The 25291-nt window shown below is 43.4% G+C and overlaps 1 protein-coding gene across 1 annotated transcript in view; it reads left to right on the top strand.

The window, feature by feature from the left end:
• The window catches only part of SLC45A2 (solute carrier family 45 member 2), a 185660-nt gene that overhangs the window by 119046 nt on the left and 41323 nt on the right, over positions 1–25291 (top strand). Inside the window, exon 6 of the mRNA XM_040338118.1 lies at positions 3353–3558. Within this exon, the coding sequence (XP_040194052.1) occupies positions 3353–3558 (206 nt within the window). The remainder of the gene's footprint in view (positions 1–3352; positions 3559–25291) is intronic.

Raw genomic sequence — 25291 nt, 5'->3', positions numbered from 1 at the left:
ACAACAGTGCCGACTGGCACGTGAACTGATGCACCTAAGGTGGTATCAAACATAAAAACAGAGTCCAACAAAACTCCTAAGTGTGATGATCCGATGTATATAGCAAAGTTCATCAACATCCACAAGTCATTCAAGTGAAACAGTGAATAAATGGAGAAAGCGTGACTCCTTTAACGTGACAATCCCATCACCGGAAAAAGTGCAGGCTTACCGGAACTTGTTGACCACTGGTGGCATATGCCAAAAGAGGTCAGTCAAGGCTTTATATGACGATTGTCAAACAGCAATCCTTGGCAGGAAGCGTAGGTCCAACTGGTGGGTAGGTCCTTATATGGAATAGGTCCCAAAGAGTAAGCCGGAAGCTATACTGATGTTGGTATCCCAAAACCAATTGGCTCAGTGTGTTAGTGGTGCATAGGGAAAAATAAAGAGAAGTGGCCACATAGCGTAACTCCGTATAAAAGAAAAAATACGTATTTATTCACAGCTAACAAACTTACATTTGGCTGGAAGTAAAAGAGCTCTTGCATGTAAATGGGGCGACAGTGGAGTCCTCCCGACGCGTTTCGTGGTCAAAAGCACATCGCCTAATGTTAACAGACAACGTTGTGTAATTTTTTTTTTTTTTGTAATTGTATGTTTATTGAAGATTTTTTACAAAAACAAGAAAAGGTGAACATAATACAGAAAAGTAACATCATCCTATACAGAAGAAGATAAGAGGGGGGGGGGTACACCATGGATCTAAACGTAGAAAACATGTAGTAATAGTATATAATTAATAATAATGGTACGCAGGCTAATTATTCGAACATGCAGGAACTAGTTGCCTAAGAAGCCTTTAATAGTGGTTCAGGAAAGCGATTCAGGATTAAAGGATCCCATATCTTTGAGAATTGAGGCAAAGAATCGTGAATCAACGTTGTGTAATTTTAAGAGCCGCTGCATCACGCTCTGACCATGCATACACACACTTGTAATGGGGCTAATGTTAATAAATGTAGGTAATATCAATGGACCAGAACCTGATCCCAATATCATAAACCATACATAACAAAACAAAAGTCTATCCTATCAAAATAGGTTTAATTGGAAACCTCCTTTGGTCTCCAAAGGAAAACCCCTGTTAGAGGTGATTCATATAGGCTGGGTTCACACTACTACACTACTTTCATCCTACTTTGCTCTGCTACATTGGTCCTACATTTATCCTACATTGGTCCTACATCCATCCTACTTTCATGAACAGGATACTACTTTGGTCAGCCCATTGAATGTCATTGAAGTCGGAAGTAGGATCAATGTAGGACCAAAAGTAGTACAGGGAGTTTTTTCAAAGTCGGACCGACTTGTGTAGGACCAGTTAAGACAGCTCTCATAGGGAAACATTGAACACAGAGCAAAGTAGGATGAAAGTAGTGTAGTAGTGTGAACCCAGCCTTAGGCTGGGTTCACACTACTACACTACTTTCATCCTACTTTGCTCTGTGTTCAATGTTTCCCTATGAGAGCGTCTTGTAGCGTCCTACACAAGTCGGTCCGACTTTGAAAATGCTCCCTGCACTACTTTTGGTCCTACATTGATCCTACTTCAGGCCCATTGAATATCATTGAAGTCGGACCAAAGTAGGAGCCTGTTCATGAAAGTAGGATGGATGTAGGACCAATGTAGGACCAATGTAGCAGAGCAAAGTAGGATGAAAGTAGTGTAGTAGTGTGAACCCAGCCTGAGGCTGGGTTCACACTACTACACTACTTTCATCCTACTTTGCTCTGTGTTCAATGTTTCCCTATGAGAGCGTCTTGTAGCATCCTACACAAGTCGGTCCGACTTTGAAAATGCTCCCTGTACTACTTTTGGTCCTACATTGATCCTACTTCAGGCCCATTGAATATCATTGAAGTCGGACCAAAGTAGTATCCTGTTCATGAAAGTAGGGTGGATGTAGGACCAATGTAGGATAAATGTAGGACCAATGTAGCAGAGCAAAGTAGGATCAAAGTAGTGTAGTAGTGTGAACCCAGCCTCAGTCAGGTAGCTAGTCCCACAGCGACAGCTGTAGTTGATTTTATAGCAGGACAAAGCTGTCGGTGTGTAATGGTGATTAGAGTCCACAGTTAGTATTCAATCCAAAGGCATAGATATTCAGTTTTCCCAATATGGAATAGCGTGTATTGCTGTTATCCAACTGTTGGAGCACCAATAGCTCAGTAACACTGGGCCAGGTACAAGGTAGGGATGCACCATCCTTTCTTCTTCCCTCTTCTTCTTTCTCTTCCTTTTTCTCTTTCCCTCTCTTCCCCTTTCTCTGCATTTATATTGTTACTTCCATGGCTACAATACTAAATCAGCCATAGTTGGTTATTGTCTGTTGGCCCCTTGGGTCTAGATAGTGCTCCGAAGGAAAGATTCTGAGCTGGGTCTGCAGTTGTCTGTACAGATAAATAATTATAGTAGGAGCACTCAAAGACATAAGTTGTGTTATTGTTATATTTCTATCTGCAAAATTTGTACCTGCATACTAGTCCTCCAGATGATGACTATGATTGTTTTTTCCCCTTCCCCTCTTTTTTTTTTTTTTATTTTTTTTTTGTATCCCCCTTTTTTTTTATTATTTGGTAAAACTCAATAAAAAATATTGGAAACGAAAATATCTCCCATAGAAAGCCACATACTCCTTTCAAAGCGTGACCTATAAAAGGGACCAGACAATCAGCATTTTTGGCCAGGCTTTGAGAGGTATGTAAATTTTCTACACCTATAACAAGGGCATGAATCATCTTTGGTCAAAGCTGCACAGTTTTGTTTTTATCTACAGATGTCCGTTACATGCATAGGCCGTTTTTGGAAAAGATGGACTAAGGCCTTGTACTCACGGCCAGACATGTCCGATGAAAACGGTCTGCAGACGCGGGGCGTGTCCGCGGTGTCGCCGCGACAATGACGCGGCGGCGTGGGCGGCCTGCCTTTAAAATGCTTCCACGCATGCGTCAAAGTCATTCGACGCATGCGAGGGATGGCGGGCGGCAGGACATGTACGGTAGGTCTGTACAGACGACCGTACATGTCCGGGCGGACAGGTTTCCAGCGGACTGTTTTAAAGCAAGTCCGGGAAACAGTTGTCTGCTCAGAAACGGTCTGTCAGACAATTGTTTGCTGGAATCCTGTCCGCGCGGCTGTACACACGACGGAACATGTCTGCTGAAACTGGTCTGCGGACCAGTTTCAGCAGACATGTTTGGTCGTGAGTACGGGGCCGAAGCCTTTAATAAATATTCAAATATGTAAAAAAAAAAAGTCATACTTTGTGCTCGCAACTTTTTTATTTTTCCATCTTTTTTTTTTTTACAGATCTCCAGAAAGCACTTCTACCCTATATTGGGCTAAAGGGCCTGTACTTTGTTGGATATTTACTCTTTGGTCTAGGAACCGGGTTTATTGGACTGTTCCCCAATGTTTACTCTACATTGGTCTTATGTTCCCTCTTTGGTGTAATGTCCAGTACCCTCTACACTGTCCCTTTCAATCTCATCTCTGAGTACCATCGAGAAGAGGAGGTGAGTTTTAAAAATCAAGTTAGAAAATAACTTTGTTAAAAAAAAAATTCTACGTTTTGGTTGAAATTGGGAAATGTTTATATCGTTGTCAAATTTGTATTGCTATCTCTGTGCCTGTTGAATTTGTTTCTGCCACTGAGAAAGGAAGAGAAGAGAATCTCTGCATGTTTCCTGGAAGAGTAGAGGAAAAATTCCAGCACATTCACAAAGATCTGGGGGAAAATTCCCTTGCAATGTGCAACTTCCCTTGGAAAATGAACAGACTTTTTGCCTTTTTATTAAATTAACCCTTTTACATCACAATGACCTAACCCATTTTTCTCTGCTTCAAAGCCAAGCCTTCCCGCTGCCACTTGAATGTTGGGTGCCGGAAAGCTATAAGAGCTGCCCACACTCCTAACATACCACAGGAATGCGAGACTGCCACACACTAATGTTGCTACTATAGTCCAAGTTTATTCCATAGAGCAACTACAATCAACAAAACAGTCCTATCCACAGGGACATAACGTATTTTGCAAAGGGGTCCTATTTGGTAAACCTGTTAGAAGGGTGGCCTTATGGTGGGAACTGGTGGTGTGTCTACTGTGGTGTGGATTGTGGTTGCTACAGTAACGAGTTTGGACTATAGTGGCGAGTGTGACACCAATGTGCAGCAGTCTCTCATCCTGTTATGTCATTTTTTTGTTGTTGATTCATTGAGTCGATTCCCTTTTCTTCCTCGTGTTATCAGGACAGGAAGTGGTGGTAAATCACTAGCATTAGAGATACAGGCAGGAATAAAGACCATTACATTGGGGGAGGGCGAGAACAGTTTTTTTTTTCCTTAAACTTGATCAATATTTTTCTTAATATACCTATATTGTTTATTAATATCATGCTTTAAAATAAATTAATGGCTTCAAAGTTGTTAAAGCATAACTCCACTTTTGTTGGAAAAAAACATCCCCCTCTGGGTAAACTATTTACAGTGCAAGGATTATAACAATTTGTTGCAGATTGCTAACTTTTGTTGTTCTGAATAAATCCCTGTGTGTTTCTCTGTGCCTCTGTTCTGAGTGGGTCTAAGGAGTGGTTTCATAATTTAACTGTCGGGTGTACGAATGAGGAAATCTGCTGGGCCTGCATGCCTTTTAGAAGTGTTCCTATTGAAAGTAGCTCTCCAAAAATGTAATTTTTGCTGCAGGGGATGCCTGAAATTTGACTTGCATCTTAGGCAGACTTCTGGGAATATTGGTGAGCCAATTACACAAGCAGGAAATTTATGTTCATGTTTCTGGGGGTGGTCAGTACACATTCTGTGTACAGAACAACTCCAGGTAGCCATATTACAATGCATTCTCAGAAAATTACAGTGGCTGCAGATAGAAAAGGAAAGGTCATTTTTAATAACATTCAATTACAATATGATTAGTGTCGCAATTATATGCACTATGGGCCAGATTCACGTAGACTAGCGGCGGCGTAATGTATCGTAGATACGTTACACCACCGCAAGTTTTCATCGCAAGTGCCTGATTCACAAAGCACTTGCAATTAAAACCTACGCTGGCGGCCTCCGGCGTAAGCCCGCGTAATTCAAATGGGCGTGTGCCATTTAAATTTGGCGCGCTCCTGCGCCGGATCTACTGCGCATGCTCCGTTTCGAAATTCCCGCCGTGCTTTGCGCGAAGTGACGTAATTTTTCCAAACGGCGACGATGTGCGACGTGCGTAGCGTACTTTCGTATTCCCGGACGTTTTACGCAAGACAACAAAAATTTTAAATTTCGACGCGGGAACGACGGCCATACTTTAAACAGCACATACGTGTGCTGTCTAAAGTTAGGGCAGGTCAAACGACGCCTAAAATTGCGACGGGAAACTATACTAGCGACGATGTACCGAACGCGAAAATTCGTCGTGGATCGCCGTAACTGCTAATTTGCATACCCGACGCTGGAATACGACGCAAACTCCCCCCAGCGGCGGCCGCGGTATTGCATCCTAAGATCCGACAGTGCAAAACAATTACACCTGTCGGATCTTAGGGCTATCTATGCGTAACTGATTCTATGAATGAGTCGCATAGATACTCTGAGAGATACGACGGCGTATCTGAGATACTCCGTCGTATCTCCGCTGTGAATCTGGCCCTATATTTATTTTTATTTGCTATTTTTTTTTTTTTTTTCACGAAAGTGGAGTTACCCTTTAAATAAGAAAAGCTGAAGGGGCAATATGAAAAATATCTTGTTATACAAAAATAGCACAAATCCCCATATGTTTTCCTATAAACATGTTTATCCATAAATCATGGTCTGCCAATACATTTTTTTTTATACATTACACCATGTCGTATGGATACCCCAAGCAGTAACTACAGACGTCACCAAAGTGCATTAATAATTCTCCACTGAGAAGAAATACTGAATCTAATTTTTGGATATAAGCCAGAAATTGTATTATAGTTCATTTGATCAATGAAATAAACTTGCAAAAAGATTTTCTATCGCAGAAAATTATACAGAACAGTATAGATAGTCTTCATCCATGAATATAGATTAGCAAAATGTTCAGTTCACACAATTGTATATAACAGCGAGCAATCGCAATAAGGCAATCCGTCAAATAATAGGCTATCATAACAGTACAATGTGGATCCAAGGGCTTGATCAGTAACTGACAGTTTAGTGATGTTGGTATTCATTGCTTGGATTCAGTCCAAGGCAAGTGGTTAGTCATTTCAATAATATAATGCAGCACATAAGTGATAATAAAGTTGTGTCTACAGGCAGCAGAATTCCACACTGGTCACGGTCACATTGGCTATTGCTAGCCTACAACCAACGGTAGTCACAATATGACAGTTGGTCTTTGGTCTACAAGAAATTCCGTTCAAGCTAATGTATATTCAAAATGGTCGAAGGAAAGCGACAATTTTGTATAACAAATATTTTTCTACTTTCTTGACTTGTGGGTGAGATACCTCCCTAAGTTTTCCTTTTATATAATAAAGACCTAACAAAGACTCATCTCTTTTGGGTAGGCATCAACAAGCATCCTCCGTTTCTTCCAAAAGACCTGGCATGCTTTGTTTTGGCAATTTCAAAGTAGAAAACCTAGATTTCCTCCCCTGTACCTAAAGGGGTTGTAAAGGTACAATTTTTTCCTAAATGGCTTCTTTTACCTTAGTGCAGTCCTCCTTCACTTACCTCATCCTTCCATTTTGCTTTTAAATGTCCTTATTTCTTCTGAGAAATCCTCACTTCCTGTTCTTCTGTCTGTAACTCCACACAGTAATGCGAGGCTTTCTCCCTGGTGTGGAGTGTCATGCTCGCCCCCTCCCTTGGACTACAGGAGAGTCAGGACGCCCACTAACACACAGCTCCTTTCTCTATCTGCAATGTAGAGAGCGTCCTGACTCTCCTGTAGTCCAAGGAAGGAACCCGAGCACGACACTCCACACCAGGGAGAAAGCCTTGCATTACTGTGTGGAGTTACAGACAGAAGAACAGGAAGTGAGGATTTCTCAGAAGAAATAAGGACATTTAAAAGCAAAATTGAAGGATGAGGTAAGTGAAGGAGGACTGCACTAAGGTAAGGGAAGCTATTTAGGGGGGGAAATTTTTTTACCTTTACAACCCCTTTAAAAACAATAGTGAAAAGTTCGAAAACCCAACCTGTTTGTAATAATTCAGTATGAAACAATGGGGTGTTATCATATTACCAACTCTCAGTGCTTACAACAAACATAAATAAACGTTATCATGTAAATGAAAGTGGAGATTAATAGTCCAATAAAAAAATCTGTGATAGTTCACAAATTCCAGTGTAGTGACTTTTACGTGAATATTCTTAACCGGTTAACGCCCGCCCACTGTATATGTACGTCCTCTTTTTAAAGATGGATATCTCGGTAACGGCAGCAGCTGCTGCCACAACCGAGGTATCCAACTTTTCAGTGGGCGGTCCGGTAAACGATAACGGCGGTCTCCGCGGCGGATTCGCCGCGAGATCGCCGTCATCGGTGGCGGGAGAGGGTCCCCCCCTCCCGCCGCTCTCCCGCGCCCTCCGCCGCTTACCGGAGCCGTCGGTAGCGGCGGAGGAGATCGGGTGCTGCTTCCTAGTCAGTGAGGACGTGAGTGAGGGCAAGATGGCCCCCACCCGTCCTCATAGCTTTGCTGGGCGGAAGTGACGTCAAAACGTCAGTCCCGCCCATTTTTTTAAATGACAAATTTTCCATTTTTTTTTTCTTGCATTTAAGTCTAAATATGAGGGGACCTGTCATGCTTTTTTCTATTACAAGGGATGTTTACATTCCTTGTAATAGGAATAAAAGTGATACATTTTTTTTTATTTCAGTGTAAAAAATTATAAAATCAATAATAAATAAGAAAACAAAAAAAAATTTTTTTTAAAGAGCCCCATCCCGATGAGCTCGCGCGCAGAAGCGAGTAGCGCCCGCATATGAAAACAGTGCTCAAACCACACAAGTGAGGTATCGCCACAATCGTTGGAGCGAGAGCAATAATTCTGGACCTAGACCTACTCTGTAGCTCAAAAAATGCAACCTGTAGAATTTTTTAAACGTCGCCTATCGAGATTTTTATGGGTAAAAGTTTGACGCCATGCCACGAGCGGGCGCAATTTTTAAGCGTGACATGTTGGGTATCACTTTACTCGACGTAACATTATCTTTCACAATATATAAAAAAATTGGGCCAAATTTATTGTTTTATTTTTTAATTAAAAAAAGTGATTTTTTTCCAAAAAAAGTGCGCTTGTAAGACCGCTGCGCAAATACGGTGTGACAAAAAGTATTGCAATGACCGCCATTTTATTCTCTAGGGTGTTAGAAAAAAAAATATATAATTTTTGGGGGTTTTAAGTAATTTTCTAGCAAAAAAAAACTGTTTTAGTCTTGTAAACACCAAATCTGAAAAACAGGCTCGGGGGTTAAGTGGTTAAAAAAAAAAAAAACCTGTCCCCACAGTAAGATAAGAATCTGTAATCGGTGCTGCCATCTCTGTGCTCAATACTCCATAGATGGAGAAAAGGCTTAGCAGATAATTATGACCCCTTTAACTACTTCTAGTCCGGGCCTTTTCTGGCAAACAATTAAGTATTTTTTGCTAGAAAATTACTTGGCACCCCCAAAAAGCGGAGGCTCTAGAGAATAAATTGGAGGGTTTTGCAAATTTTTTTTATGTCGCACGTTATTTGCACTGCAGTTTTTCAAACGCAATTTCTTTTGTAGCAAAAATACTTTTTTGAATTGTAATGCAAAAGAACACAATACTTAAGCCAATTGTTTTCTAAAATATGAAGTTATGCAGAGTAAATAGATCCCAAATATGTCGCGCTTTAAAAATGCACACACCCGTGCAACGGCGACAAACCATGTAAATTTTACTATCCATAGGCGATGGGTTAAAGGCCTCTACAGATTACCACTTTAGATTTACAGAGGTGGTCTGGTGCTAGAATTACTGACCATGATCTGATATTCATGGTGATACCTCACATGTGTGGAGCGATACATGTTTGCATGCGTGTGGGACCAAAGCGTATGTTCGCCTTTGCGTGTAAGCATGGGAGAACTGGGGGACTTTAAAAAAAACATTTCCGTCTCCTCCCGCTGCTTGTAATGGCATCCCAGCAGCGGCTCTAAAAATGGTACTGGGATGATGCTTCTCGGTATAACCACCAAAAGTCTGGCTACATATTGATATGTCGCTAGATGGGGGAAGTGGTTAAATTGAAGCAAGCCAAAAAACTCTTTCCCCAGAGGGGTTATGCGTGGCAGGACATCCAGTCTCCTCTTTCTGACTATTGTGGGTCAGTCAGCAACACTTGTTCAAACTCTTCTCATACACTTCTCAGAGTAGCAGGGATGTTAACACAAAAACTTCATAGTGTAGTATGTATCAAAAATATTGGCTTCAAATTCTTCCAATTATCTACTCCCACAACATCAACCAAAACCAGTGCCGCTGATAGAAATCATGGGGCCCCGTACAGCATACCTGACGGGGCCCCCTTCAGCTCCACCCCTGATCCCTCCTTTAGCCACACCCCTGGCCCCGCCCTTGGCCCTTCCCCAGACCCAGGGTGCGGAGTGTATGGAGGGGGTGGTATGTACATGAGAGGGTTGCGGAGTTTATGGAGGGGGTGGTATGTACATGAGAGGGGTGCGGAGTGTATGGAGGGGCTGGTATGTACATGAGAGGGTTGCGGAGTGTATGGAGGGGGTGGTATGTACATGAGAGGGGTGCGGAGTGTATGGAGGGGGTGGTATGTACATGAGAGGGGTGCGGAGTGTATGGAGGGGGTGGTATGTACATGAGAGGTGTGCGGAGTGTATGGAGGGGGTGGTATGTACATGAGAGGGGTGCGGAGTGTATGGAGGGTGTGGTATGTACATGAGAGGGTTGCGGAGTGTAAGGAGGGGGTGGTATGTACATGAGAGGGGTGCGGAGTGTATGGAGGGGGTGGTATGTACATGAGAGGGGTGCGGAGTGTATGGAGGGGTGGTATGTACATGAGAGGGTTGCGGAGTGTATGGAGGGGGTGGTATGTACATGAGAAGGTGTGGAGTGTATGGAGGGGGTGGTATGTACATGAGAGGGTTGCGGAGTGTAAGGAGGGGGTGGTATGTACATGACAGGGGTGCGGAGTGTATGGAGGGGGTGGTATGTACATGAGAGGGGTGCGGAGTGTATGGAGGGGGTGGTATGTACATGAGAGGGTTGCGGAGTGTATGGAGGGGGTGGTATGTACATGAGAGGGTGTGGAGTGTATGGAGGGGGTGGTATGTACATGAGAGGGTGCGGAGTGTATGGAGGTGGGCAGTATCGAATACACCATTGGTCACTGATAAATTGGTGACCAGTGGCAGTTAATTTAACCCCTCTGTGCTGCATTAGTGACACCAGTGTTTATGAACCCTTTCATGCTGCACCACATAGGGGAAATAAACACTGACACTGGTGTCACTAATGCAGCACAGAGGGGTTAAATTAACTGCCACTGGTCATCAATGCATCAGTGGCAGTACATTAACCCCCTCCATGCTGCATATTGAAAATACCATTGAAGTAACCCCCCCCCCCCCCCCAAAGTGTTAATCACTTCAGGGCAGGCAGTTAACATAACAAAGCCACTGTGACAAGTTTAACACTGCCTATGTAAGGTTTTTAGCCGCCCTCTGCAAACTTACTTGCACTCCACTGTTGCATGGGGCTTCACTGGCTCCTCGTAGGTCTTTGCAGGCAGCCTCTCCTCGGCTCTCTCTCATCCCGCCTTCCGGCATGTAAATGACATCACGCCGGGCGGGACTAGGAAGCTGTCGGGCGGAGAACAGTGGAGGGAGAAGAATCACTCCGCGCCGGCGCCAGCCAGGGAAGGACAAGCTGGCCGGGACTAGATTCAGCAGAGCCGGAGCGGGCGCGGAAGAGAGAAGAGATACTGTTCCGCGCCCGAAATAGAGGAAATAGTCCCGTCCTGCTGGCGCTGCCGCCTACTTAAAAAATAACGTACAAAGCACGGGGGGGGGGGGACGGATGACTAGCGGTCAGGGGGGCTGTGGAGGTTTTTTTTTTTTTTGTTTATTTTTTTTTTTATATAACAATTCGTTCTGACTGTCAAGGCTGCCCGGGCCCCCTGCTTGCCGGGCCCGGTACAACAGGGCCAGCTGTACTGGCCTATCAGCGGCCCTGACCACAACCAACTTTCAAAAAGTTTTGGAGGTTGGTTTTGTGGTAAGCTTTGGTTTAGTTGTAAGTGCTGGGAGTTTGGTAATACTTTCCAACCGAAGCCATTTGTAGCATTGTGCAGGAAAATATGTATTTATTATTTTTGCTATTGCAACCTTAAACTTTACACCTCCTTAAAAACCCTGGGGGGTGGTTGTCCAGAGCTCGTCCTCGCTGAGCTCTGGTTAGAATCTACATAACAGAGCTTCCAGGGTTGAATGCAGGGTTTGTTTACGGGTTTACCTCCAATATTACAATGCAGCCTATTTATTTGTGGGGGACCTGGAATGAGCATATTTGCATAACAGGTTGATGGTTGGTCCTAAATCGACCTGCTTAATGGCACCATAACTGAGTGTATTTATAGATCTAGGGGTGTATGTCTCAACCAGGGGAGGGCTGGTAGCCTTAGGCCTGGGGGGCAAGTCCAGTCAAGTGGCCTATTTAACCACCGAATCAGCTCACCTTCCATCTACACCACATTCCCCACACAAAGAGAGAGAGGGGGAGACTGTCTGCGCAGAGTGAGAGGGACCGCTTGCCACTGTCTGCGCAGAGTGAGAGGGACCGCTTGCCACTGTCTGCGCAGAGTGAGAGGGACCGCTTGCCACTGTCTGCGCAGAGTGAGGGGGCCCGCTTGCCACTGTCTGCGCAGAGTGAGAGGGACCGCACCATATTGCCCTCAGTGCAAAGCGGTCACTCGCTGTGGGGGTGAAAGTTTTCCAGGCATCAGAATACAGTGATCACTGCTGGCAGCTATAGCAGCCAGCAGTGATCGCGAAAAAAAAAAGACACGCTGGTTGTACTGAAGTCAGTTGATAGATTGCATTCTGTACAACCAGTCTGCACATAGATTGAATTTTCTGCTGAACCAGCAGAATTTCAATCTGTCTATGGTGGCCTAAGTCCACCAGTCTTTGGGTTTAATAATATCCTCAAACCTTCTGAAAGGGGTGCTCCACTTGGGTGTAAAAATTCACTTTTTACTCCACCTTATTTCCAGAACTCTTTAGGTATTGGATGCGCAAACAATAAGGTGAGAGCGCATCTAATACCTACAGAGAGTAATGGAAATAAAGTGGAGTTCAAACGAACCGTGCCATTACTTGGATGGATTGGCATTTACGGTGTTAAAACAGGCAGGGATGAAATGTGATATCACCTCCTCTGCCTGTCACTTTTCAGTGGAGTGGCAGTTCCTGCTGCAAGTCTTTGGGCTCACACTGGTGTACTGCCAGTTTTCCACAGTCATAGTCCCTCAGACTTCTTTTAGGTTGCAAATTTCTGCTGCATTTTCTGGAATTGCACCAAAGATGCAGCATGCAGGACATTTTGTGCACTTTCAGAACATGCAGTAAAAATGTGCAACCTCTATGGGAATTGGGGCAACATGCAGGAAGACTGCCAGTACACCAGCACTGCAGACAAACCACAGCATGCCAGTGTGAGCCCACATCATAAACACCTAGGAGGGCAAGGTAGTGTTACAGGCTTCTAGAAAAACAAAACAATGTTTTAGCTGCAGAGAGGGAGAGAGGAGGAGGAGCTCACTTACTTGGACGGTCCCAGCCTCCCAGGAGACTCACTGCCGACTTTCCAGATTTAACTTTCCTGCCCACACATCTTTCACAGACAACACACAGGCTGCCTGGAGTGTGGGTGGGGAAAGAGATAGAGAGCAGGTCCAGCCTTTGCGAGGTAATCAAGTGGGGGAGGGAGGGGCTGGGCTCTGTGTAACAAGACTGTTGGCCCTGAGACGCTGGCTCACTATACTGGATTTAGCTGCTGCACTCGGCCAGCTTAAAAACTGCGCATGTGTGGTTCTGAGCTGGCAGCCTTTGTAGAGCATATTAGAGCAGCCCAGGGGGTATATGCATGCCCCTGGTCTCAACCTCTCGTGTTTTTGCCTGCTACCTTCTGTGTCCCAAAATGTTGGTCTCTATGGAACTCCTCATTACTGGATGGCTATCTTCAATTTCTGTTCCGGGTTTTTATTGCAGTCAGTGTCCTCAATGGGAAGATCACCATCTTTGTGTCCTGTCTCGGGTACATAAAGAGATGGGGAAATCATTAGTGCTACAGTGCAAGAAACATGATGATAGGAGAGTGATGAAGAAGCCAATTGGTCTGCTACTCCTTTCACTGATCATTCAGGGGGTGTGGAGAGAGGACCTATAAACTGAATTGCAGCAGACAAAACTACACTGCTCAAAAAAATTAAAGGAACACTTTGAAAACATATCAGATCTCAACACCAGGGCTGTGGAGTCGGTAGATAAATGTTCCGACTCCGACTCCTCAGTTTTATGTACTTCCGACTCTCCGACTCCTCTGTATTAATATGCAAATGTATTTTATACATTCCTTGAGGCAAAGAAACGCAACCTACCACAGGACTACTGGCTGGGAAGCCAACAGTCTACTGTATTGCACAGTTTAAGCAAAAGACAAACAATGAAAACAATCAAGTGGCTGGATAGTAGCAGCAGGCATAAACATCAGGAACAGGATCTTTACCAGTTCTAAAATACAAACCACATTATTTGGTTGTTTTAGAACAAAAACAAAGCTTATCTATAATGAACCAAAAACAAAATCTGTAAAACCTAGAAATGGTTTATATTAATCTTGAAATGTAGTTATAGGCTTAGCAAATGCAAATCAATTCAATGTAGAGTTCTAAGGAAGAGAATTGCCTCTGCCAGATCCTCTTTCATAGAGGCTCTTAAGTCAGACTTTATTATTTTTAGGGCTGAAAATAATCTTTTGACACTGACTTTGGATAAACAAGGATGGCTTCTTCAACAGTAAGTTTTGATGAGCGATCATACTTTTCAACTTCTTTTAGTGCTTTATAAAACTCCTGTTGGAATTTTTTTATTTGGACACTTACTGGTTCTCTAACATGCGTTCCCTGTAAAAGCAGAACGCAACACTATGGAAAGTATAAGTATTGCAGCTCCTAATTGTGCGTTGCGTGCCATATAGTGAAGCACATGAAAAGTATGCTTCTTCACGGTCACTTAACGTGTTCGTTTTGCGGTTACGTGAGGCACTGCATGCATTGGTCTTTATTCTTACAGTAGAGAAGTCATTAATTATAACTTTTTGTGAATTGGGACATTTAAACTTGTTTTTTTTTATTTTTTTTATTCCAATCTAAATTTAGTAGGAGTCGGAGTCGGTGCATTGTTTGCCGACTCCGACTCCAGGTACCCAAAATTTCCCCCGACTCCGACTCCTCGACTCCGACTCCACAGCCCTGCTCAACACGCAAAACTCTCATGCTGGAGATCTATACTGATATGGACTGGGTAATGTGTTAGGAATGAAAGGATGGCACATCTTTTGATGGAAATGAAAATTATCCACCTACAGAGGGCTGAATTCAAAGACACCCCGAAAATCAAAGTGAAAAAATTATGCAGCAAGCTAGTCCATTTTGCTGAAATTTCATTGCAACAACTCAAAATGGTCCTCAGTAGTTTGTATGGCCCCCAAGTGCTTGTATGCATGACTGATAACATCAGGGCATGCTCCTAATGTGGTGACGGATGGTGTCCTGGGGTATTTCCTCCCAGATCTGGACCAAAGCATCACTGAGCTCCTGAACAGACTGAGGTGCAACCTGGTGGCACCGGATAGACCGAAACATAATGTCCCAGAGGTGTTCTTTTGGATTTAGGTCAGGTGAGCGTGGGGGCCATTCAATGGTATCAATTTCTTCATCCTCCAGGAACTGGCTGCATGCGCTCGCCACATGAGGCTGGGCATTGTCGTGCACCAGGAGGAACCCAGGACCCACTGCACCAGCGTAATGTCTGACAATGGGTCCAAGGTGCTATTGTGTAGCCTGTAGAGGTCTGTGCATCCCTCCATGCATATGCCTCCCCAGACCATCACTGACCCAGCACCAAACCGGTCATGCTGAACAATGTTACAGGCAGCACAAAGTTCTCTGCAGCTTCTCCAGGCCCTTTCATGTCTGTCACATATGCTCAGGGTCATCCTGCTCATCTGTGATAAGCATGGGGCACCAGTGGCGGACCTGACAATTCTGGTGTTCAATGGAAAATGACAATCAAACTCCACATTGTCTTGCAGTGAGCACAGAGCACACTAGAGGACGCCGGGCCCTTAGGCCACCCCCATGAAGTCTGTTGGGGGTATTGTTAACCCTACTGATGGGTTAAAGACCTTCTACGGCTCTGTCCAGCTCTCCTAGAGTAACTGCCTGTCTCCTGGAATCTCCTCCATGCTCTTGAGACTGTGCTGGGAGACATGGCAAACCTTCTGGCAATGACACGTATTGATGTGCCATCCTGAAGGAGTTGGACTGCCTGTGCAACCCTTTATAGGGTCCAAGTATCGCCTTGTGCTACCAGTAGTGATAATGACCCTAGCCAAATGCAAAACTAGTGAAAAAAAAGTCAGAAAAGATGAGTAGGGGAAAAAAATTCAGACTCCTCCACCTGAAAAAACATTCCTGTTTTGGAGGTCGTCTCATTGTTGCCCATCTAGTGCACCTGTTGTTAATTTCAATTAACAGAAAAGCAGCTGAAACTGATTAACAACCCCCTCTGTATAATACACCCTTCCCCCTCTGCTGGTCAGAAATACAAACCCAGTGTGTGGCCCAGGGTGGTGGGGGACCCAGTGTGTGGCCCAAGGTGGTGGACCCAGTAGGTGGCCCAAGGTGGTGGACCCAGTATGTGGCCCGGGGTGGTGATGTACCCAGTGGGCGGCCTGAGGTGGTGGTGGACCCAGTGTGTGTCCCAGGGTGGTGGGGGACCCAGTGTGTGGCCCAAGGTGGTGGACCCAGTGTGTGTCCCGGGGTGGTGGTGGACCCAGTGTGTGTCCCGGGGTGGTGGAGGACCCAGTGTGTGTCCCGGGGTGGTGGTGGACCCAGTGTGTGTCCCGGGGTGGTGGTGGACCCAGTGTGTGTCCCGGGGTGGTGGTGGACCCAGTGTGTGTCCCCGGGTGGTGGTGGACCCAGTGTGTGTCCCCGGGTGGTGGTGGACCCAGTGTGCAGCCCTGGGTGGTGGGGACCCAGTGTGCGGCCCGGGGTGGTAAATCATAGCATATAAACAGTGGATTTGCTGAATGTGTGAGTGTATTTTTTTTTTTTTATATGACCCAGCCTAAAAGGTAAAAGGGATGAAAAGAAAAACCACAGAATGGGGGGAGTGAAGTTCCTTTTTAAGTAAGTAATTTATTGCAAAAAAAAAATCACTTGGGATAGGGGTAATTCTTCTGTCATCTCTTTGAGATTGTTCTGCCCAGGTAGGGGGGTTGGTTGTGGCCATGTGACAATCCATCCCTATATCTGACCCTTCTGTAATTTTTCTTGTAGCCCCCAGGATCCCTGCGGACAGTAGTCTAAATTTCCCTATTCCTGTCATCTCTAATAGTCTTTTGTAATCTGTCGGCGGTCTCCTGAAGCATGTCTTCAGTCTCTAACAACTCTTATAGCATGTTCCTAGTCTCTGACCATCTCTTGCAGGCATGTCCATGGTCTTTGACCAACTCTTGTCACGTCGGTAGTCTGACAGCTTTTTGTAGCATTACAGTCTCCAGATGTTGCACTCTCCACTTTCAGTAAATTATTCAAAGTCTATCTTAAAGCGGAGTTCCGGCCACAATTTCACTTTTTAAATATAAATACCCCTGTAATACACAAGCTTAATGTATTCTAGTAAAGTTAGTCTGTAAACTAAGGTCCGTTTTGTTAGGTTGTTACAGCATTTAGACACTTTATAAAATAGAAATTGACTGGGGCCATCTTAAGTGTGGGCATCATGAAGCCAGCCTGTATGACTTCCTGGATTTCAGCCTTGCAGATCTCGCACATGCTCAGTGCTGCACAAGCAGTGTAATAGGTTTCAGATCAGGTTTCAGCGCCTGTACTGTCCAAGTCGCATGATTCTTGGAGACTGGGGAATGCACAGACTCCTGGAAAGTTACACCCACTACATTCCCAGGAGTCTGTGCGGTGTAGGTTAGGAAGCTTAAGCACCTAGGTGCAGGAAGAGGGAAGATTAACTATTCTGCCTAGCAACAACACTTTGAAGGCATCTAAAAAAAAAAATATCATTTTTTCTTAAAGGACTAATGACATTTTTTTTAAAACTACTGATGTAATGTTATATTTATGGGTGGAACTCCACTTTAAGAAGGAAAACATTTTTTATTTGTTTATTTAAATTAAGTAAAAAATGGTAACCTTATTTGCCACCTGTATTACTGTCCTTTCTTCTTCCTCTAATGTCCTCTAAGCTTGAAGCTCAAAAACACTGGAGGAGAAAAAATCTATTATTCTCTATGGAGATGGTTCACATCTCCACTCCATGTCACCTGAAGTCAAACGCCTGAAGCTCAAACAAGTTATGAAGCTTTTTTGTCGCTCGAATCGGGCAGATTTGGGCATTTTTGCCGCGTTTGTATTCCCATAGAAATTTATGGAAACGTGCCACTCGCGCCTTTTTGCGCAATTTTCGGCTCAAATTAAAAGGGTAAAAAATAAAATGGTAATATTTGAATAAATAAATGTAAAATACACAAATAACTAAAAATCATAGATAAGTCAAATCAATGAATTATATGTAATCATACGTTAATAAATAATTGACCTCTAACCATGAGTATTAAATACAATAATATTAATAATAACAAAAATACATTAATAATAATTTATTTTGGGTTAGTCCGATGTGAGCTTTTGGTTGGAAATGCCGACCGTGTGTATGCTCCATAGGACATTTGCTGTCGGAATTTCCACCAACAAAAGATTAAGAGCAGGTTCTCAATTTTTCCGACAGAAACATTCCTATCGGAAAATGTATGCAATTCCAATGCGCAAAAAAACACGCATTCTCAGAATCAAGCAGAGGACCCCGAACTGCCTATTGAACTTCATTGATCTCGGCTCATCGTACGTGTTGTCACTGCGTTCTTGACGGTCGGAATTTACGACAAGATTTGTGTGATTGTGTGTATGCAACACAAGTTTGAGCCAACATTCCGTCAGAAAAAATCCACTCTTTTTTTCCGATCGTGTGTACGCGACATAAGGGTTAATTATTTATTTACTGTTACTTGGTATTCATTTTATTTATTTACATGAATTCTATTTCAATTTATTTTTATTTATTTGTGGATTTTACATTTTATTCATTTATTATTCGTATAATAAATAAAATAATAGATAATCCCAACTCCGAATCCTAAACTGAACTCCCAGCCCTTACCCTAACGAAAAAACATTATAATAAATAAAGAATAAAAAAAAATAAAGCTAATGGAAAAGCCAACAAAGCTGAAATACCTAGCAACAAATGAAGCAACAGATAAGTTTTCTCTATTGGCTAATAAAAAAAAGGCCAAAAACGCTGCATACAAACACGAAAAAACGCCAGAAAAAGCGATTAAAAGGTTTAGGTGTGAATGCAGCCTAGTTCCCCTCCACTTTCTATCCTGTAGCCTCTACAGCAGTGGTCTCAAAGTACCGGCCCGCGGGCCATTTGCGGCCTGCGGACCAGTTATAAATGGCCCGCAGGCAGGGTGGAAGTGAGGTGAGCAAATCTGGTGGTGAGCCGTTGGTATTACAAGTTATTACCACCAGATGTGAGCTGGCGCCATCTGGTGGTGGCCGTTGGTATTACAAGTTAAGCATTACAAGTTAAACAGCAATTCTAATGTCATTTTACACTATTTTCACTGCCATATTCTTCCCTCTAATTAGAACCCCCAAACATTATATATATTTTTTATCCTAACACCCTAGAGAATAAAATAGCGATCGTTGCAATACTTTCTGTTTAGCCGTATTTGCGCAGCGGTCTTACAAGCGCACTTTTTTGGGAAAAAATTACACTTTTTTGAATAAAAAAATAAGACAACAGTAAAGTTATCCCCATTTTTTTTAATATTATGAAAGATAATGTTACGCCGAGTAAATTCATACCCAACATGTCACGCTTCTAAATTGTGTCCGCTTGTGGAATGCCGACAAACTTTTTTACCCTTTAAAATCTTCATAGGCGACGTTTAAAAAAATCTACAGGTTGCATGTTTTAAGTTACAGAGGAGCTAGAATTATTGCTCTCACTCTACCAATCGCGGCGATACCTCACATGTGTGGTTTGAACACCGTTTACATATGCGGGTGCTGCTCACGTATGTGTTCGCTTCTGCGCGCAAGCCCGTCGGGACGGGGTGCGTTTCCTGGCTCCTAACTTTTTTAGCTGGCTCCTAGATTCCAAGCAAATTTGTCAAACCCTGACTTACACCAGTGCTGGGGGTTAATAATGTGTTCGCTGACACCAGTACTGTTGTTTTTGAAGTTTGAAAGTTTGCATGCAGCCCCCCATGGCATATGAAAACTTGTCTTGTGGCCCTCAGGTAATTTGCGTTTGAGACCCCTGCTCTACAGGAAGTAAGAAATCGCTTCAAACTATGATCTACCCAAATTTAGCATTTTTTCTTTTCTAGTCTCCATGACCACCAGGACAAATAATCACACAAACAACATAAAGTATCCTAACCTTTCTAGAATCCATAAAAAATTAAGTTTTGGGTTTTAAATCTGCTTTAAAAAATCCTGTTTTTTCTTTTTTTGCTGCATCTTATTTATAGCGATAATATTACAATGTGCTATCTTAAAATGAATAACAGATTTATGTTTCTAATATCTGGTGTGTTTTCTAAACCTGTGTTGCCGTCTATCTCTAACTGTACCCAGCAAAAATCCTAATTCAATTGGATGTTTAAGCCAAGGATTTAAACGCACCTTGAAAGGCCATTAGTAGATTAGCAGAGCCTCTAATATGTGATTCTGATAATTATATATTCATACATAATAGATGCTTTGGGCTTTGGGAACATCACTAGAGAATCCATCTATACAATTATGATCCAATACCGGCTGGAAGCAAACAGAAACAAACTGTTTATCCAGCGTAGCTTCCCACTACATATTATGGAGTCCCTCTGCTGCACGGCTTTCATCTCTCTCCCCGCTGGGGAAGTTGTGTCTGTGTTATAAGCCTGCAGTCAGGGACAGCAGAAGAGCTTAAGGTTTAAAGCACTGAAAATGAAATAATTTGGTTTAATCCTTAATTCAGTTATTATATTTAGAGAGCATGCTGGCCATATGTCATCGGGTAGCAATATCCCCAGGCAACGCTATCCACAGATGAATTTGTAGGAAAATTCAATAATTTCATATATGAAGTGTGCTTGCTAGGCTCAAGGCAGACAGTAGAAATGTTGAGGAGTTTTGTAAATTTGCTGAAGTCAGGAGGTCCATCAAGGTAGGAGACGCCTGTTACTAGCGTGACCACATTTGTAAACTGCCATTCAGGGACAACCAGGGCTCAAGTCCTGCGGGAACGCGTGGGAACGGAGTTCCTGCACTTTTTTCACAGCAGGAACTCGGTTCCCTTTGCAGAACTAGAGCAGCCGAGCCGTCCGAGCCAATCCTTCACTAAGCGGCGATGCCCAGCTCTAGTCACTGTCAGGGGCAGGCAAACCTTAGTAATCCTTTATGTTACTGGCCGCTTCCTGTATCTTCACATCGAAAAAAAAAAACATGTGGTTTAGTAATTATGCATATGAGCGTATCATTTTTTTTTTCATGGGGGAGTGGATCTTGGGTGGGAGTTCCCACACTTTTTTCCCCAGGACTTGACCCCTGGGGACAACCCTTTACAAAAAATATGCTTTCAAAATAAAAGCCGACAATGGAATCTGTCACTCCTTCCCCACCACTCCGGGTTGCACACCGGGGGTTGTATTTCTGCCCATCCAGTGATGTCACTTCCTCCTAGCGCTCTATGGTAAAGATAGCCACACAGGAGTGAAAAGAGTGACTGATTCCATCATCGGCTCATTGTTAGGGTGGGTGTGTCCAGTGGTGTATTTTGGTTTTGTGCTGCCCTAGGCAAGACTAAAATCGGCATCTAACCCCCCCCCCCTCTCCATGTAAATTTGCCCCACCCCATCCTGTTTAATGGATGTGACTCCCTTCAAAATTGGACTACAGGTCGGCATGAACCCATGAGATCCCACGGGTTCATGCTGGACCTGTAGTCCTTCACCAGCTGACTAGTTGTGGGGGCGTGTCATATCCTCAGCCATGAGGGGCTCCTGCTGGGACCTGCAGTCCTTCATTTTTGGGGGTCACACCCTTTGACATCAAGAGTTCAAGCTGTAACCTGTAGTTCTTTTACTAGTTGGGGGGTGGGGGGGGGGGCATGTCACATCCTCGCATCTGAGGGGCTCTTGCTGGGACCTGTAGTCCTTCACTTTGGGGGGGTCACATCCCTAAAAGGGAAGGATAAGTTCCAGCATAAACCCCTTAGATCTAAGGATGTGACTCCCTCTAAAATTGAAGGACTACAAGTCTCAACATGAACCCCTGAGAGCTAAGGATTTAATCCCTTAGATCTCATGGGTTCATGCTGGGACCTGTAGTCTTTCATTAATTGGGAAGGGGGTGTCACATTCTCGGCTCTGAGGGGTTCATTCTAGGACCTTCACTTTTGGCGGGTCACATCCCAAAAAAATGGAAGGACTAAAAGTCAAGGCTTGAGCCCCTCCTGCAGTGACTGTGTCCAGCTCCCTCATGACACTGTCTACACATTCTGCATCAATCTGGCCTACCCTTGGCCTCACCTTACACATTAGTTCCTTTCTTCCTTGCATGCTGGAGGCCCGGAGAAGATAAAGGAGGTGGGTGGACCATTGTGAAGAGCACTAGGCGCAGAGGAGAGGAAATTAAATCCTCCTCCACTTTGGATACTGGGCAGGAAGTCACGATGTACATTGTAGGGATTGTAACCAAATTTGTGTTAGATTTCTAAATGTTGCTCTGAAGAGTTGGCTGTCTCGCCATGGTCTGTGCAGGCTGATTCTGAATAGGAGCTTCTGGTTCATTATAATCACCTGGTGCTATCTGTGCTCTAATGAGTAAAGCTGTAGGGTCAGCGTCCTTTTTAGAAATATTTAACCCCTGGAGAGTAACTTGCCAAATTTAAAGTTTCTATTGTAGTGGAGACCTAAAATCTGACTTGGTGCAGACCTCTGGGAAAATCAGTGAGCCAATCGCACAAGCAGGAAATTACATTTCCCCTCGTGTACAGAACACAACCAGGGTGCCGTATTAAATTGAATCTCACAGGAAATTACAACGACTGTAGATTGAAGAGGAAGGACCGTATTTTAACCACTTCAATACCGGACACTTTTACCCTTTTCCTGTCAATTTTTAGCTTTCAGCGCCTGTTACACTTTGGCAATTGCACGTTCATGCAACGTTGTACCCAAATGCAGGTTTTTTTTTTTTTTTTACAATCATTTTTTTACACGGATAGAGATTTCTTTTGGTGCTATTTAATCACCACAGTTTTTTTTATTATTTGCTAAATAAAGTAAAAAAGACTGAATTTTGAAAAAATATATAATTTTTTCTTAATTTCTGTTAGATTAGATCTTCATAAATTTAGTCCGACATATATACTTCTACATTTCTTTGGTGAAAATAACACAAACCGTGTATATTATTTAGTCAGTGTAAAAGTCACAAACCATGGTATAAATATCAGAAAATGTACCAATTCTCATGAAATGACGGTCAATCTAATTTCTTGAGGCCCGAAAATGCCAGGACATTACAAATATCCCCCAAACTACCCATTTTTTGGAAATGCGGTCTAAGGTATTTAATAAGAGGCACGGCGAGTTTTTTGACGTTGTAATTTTGTCAAAATGTTTTGGAAAATGAAGAAATAAGTATTTTTTTTCACAATTTTTTTTATTTATTTTTTGCATACTGTAACCAGTGCAGTACAGCATCATCATGTAACTGGTGTGGCTGTGATCAGGGACACTGACAGGTGACAGTATGTAAAAAAAAAACGGTTTTATTTTTTATTTATTTTTTGTTTTTAAATAATTTTCGTTTTTCTTTTTTTTTTGTTACTTTTTTTTACATACTGTGACCGCAGAGCAATATAGTGTAACCATAGTAACACTGTACTTCTCCGGGGATCTGATCAGAATTTGTTTTGTGATCTGTGATTGGTCACAGTGATCACATGATACTGACATCAGCTCGTTAAACTGATCTGTAATCCAGTGCATCAGATGGTTACAGCGGGTGACAGATCATGCCGTAGTGTGGCCCTGGGAGGATGTTATGACATCCACCCACTACGGGGAGCTGCAGCCCAGCCGTCATTTGTCGATAGGTTGGGTGGGAAGCAGTTATTAGCATTAAATTACAACATGGCTTGTGTAGTATTTGTATATATAATATATATTTTTTTTATTTGCAATGTTTTCCCACGAAGATGGAGTTACCCTTTGAAGCAGAACAAAAAAATGACATGTGTTATGGTCAACGCTGTATCCTGGCCTATGCCAACAAGGCCCAGGCCATCACTTTGCAGGGGGGCAGCGCGGAAAGAGTCCCTGCCTGCTTGCTCTACACTATTAGTGTGTTATGGGGTAGACTGGACTGAGAGGCAAATTAGTCTAGCACCCCCATAAAGCGGCCACACTGCTTTTGGTATGCGGGCGGCCGGCATTCCGCAACTGTGCAGGGGGAGCTGCTGCTTCTAATTTTAACTGTCCTATGTGCTATGTTTCCTGCTGTACCATTGGCATGTTTATATCTTCTTGGTCCTCTCCATAAAATTATCCGAAATTTTGTTCCTAAAGTAGAGCTATAGGTAACACTTTTTTGTTTTCATTTTGGATAGAGTAAGGGAGGGTTATAGTCCCTGTCAGTTTATTTTTTACCATCCCTGTCCCCATAGGTGTGCGCAGCCTATTGCATTAGGGTGTGCACACCAAAGCTCAAACACACATGCGTGTGTAATATAACGTATATGGCAGTGGGCAAGTCAGTAGGGCTTTGTCAGCAGGGCAGAGATCGGTGTCAGTAGTTTATCTTTATTTGTATTTTTTTTTTACAATTTTATTTTTATTATTAGTTTTTTTAGGAGCCCTGTTTGGGGGCTTTGGTGAAATATCAGTGGTCTAAACAGACCCCTGATGTCTAACTTTTGAGACAGAGAAAGGGACTGAGGACAGAGATTCCCCAGTCCCTTTCTCTGCAGCCAGGCAGCAGGGGGAATCTGCATAGTACAGGGTGATTAGGGTGTGCCCAGGCACACCTTACACCCTATGTGCGCACGCCTATGCCTGTCCCATTGCAGAGTTTTCTCTTCACTTCCTGCCCCATAGCCAAACAGGAAGTGGGAGGAAATCTATGCAAATTAAGGGAATCCACTACACCCCCCCTCCCCCCACCTTCAGAAACTAGTGTCACCACCCAAAAATTTCAAGGTGGGTCTTAAACAGAAAAGGGTGTGACCTTGTCAGGAAGGGGTGGGTCATATTAAAATTAGGGGGTGCCTGAGTTAAGTCAGGCCTCGGGCAGCACAAAACCTAAATACACTACTGCTTATGGTGTCTGTTACTTAGATGAAGGAATTTGTCATCAGCACACCAGAAAACTCCATAAGAGAATTCACTGATTTATCGAGCGATCACATCACAGCAAAGTATAGCCGCATTTCGGAGCCATGCAGAGCCCCTTCATCGGGCACGTGATACACAAACTGTAATATAGAACACAATATAACCAAAAATAGACCAATTGACAACACCCTGTCGTGATGAAGAGAGATTTTAGGCAATCGTGCCAGCATAATTACATTGTCCTGTAACTTGTTATCCAACTGCTTATTCATAAGCAGCTAATCAATTGACTGTGTATAGTTCCTAATCTTGCATTTGGCACAGATGTTACATATCCGTGTTTTCTATGATCCCTGGTTCATTAGGGTGTATGGGAGCCAGAAGCTGAAAGCTCTTGGAGCTGAGCCTATTGTTTTCCACACGGCTGGTTCTATGGATACCTGAGCCATAGTGACAGTTTCTATGCAGACAGGCAATAGCGGCTTCAAGGTGCAGCTTAATGACAGTAGAATA

Source organism: Rana temporaria, chromosome 1, assembly GCF_905171775.1.
Source record: "Rana temporaria chromosome 1, aRanTem1.1, whole genome shotgun sequence".
In the NCBI taxonomy this organism is placed as follows: Eukaryota; Metazoa; Chordata; class Amphibia; order Anura; family Ranidae; genus Rana; species Rana temporaria.
Note: the sequence above shows the minus strand (reverse complement) of the source record. Positions and strands in the feature narration are given on the sequence as shown.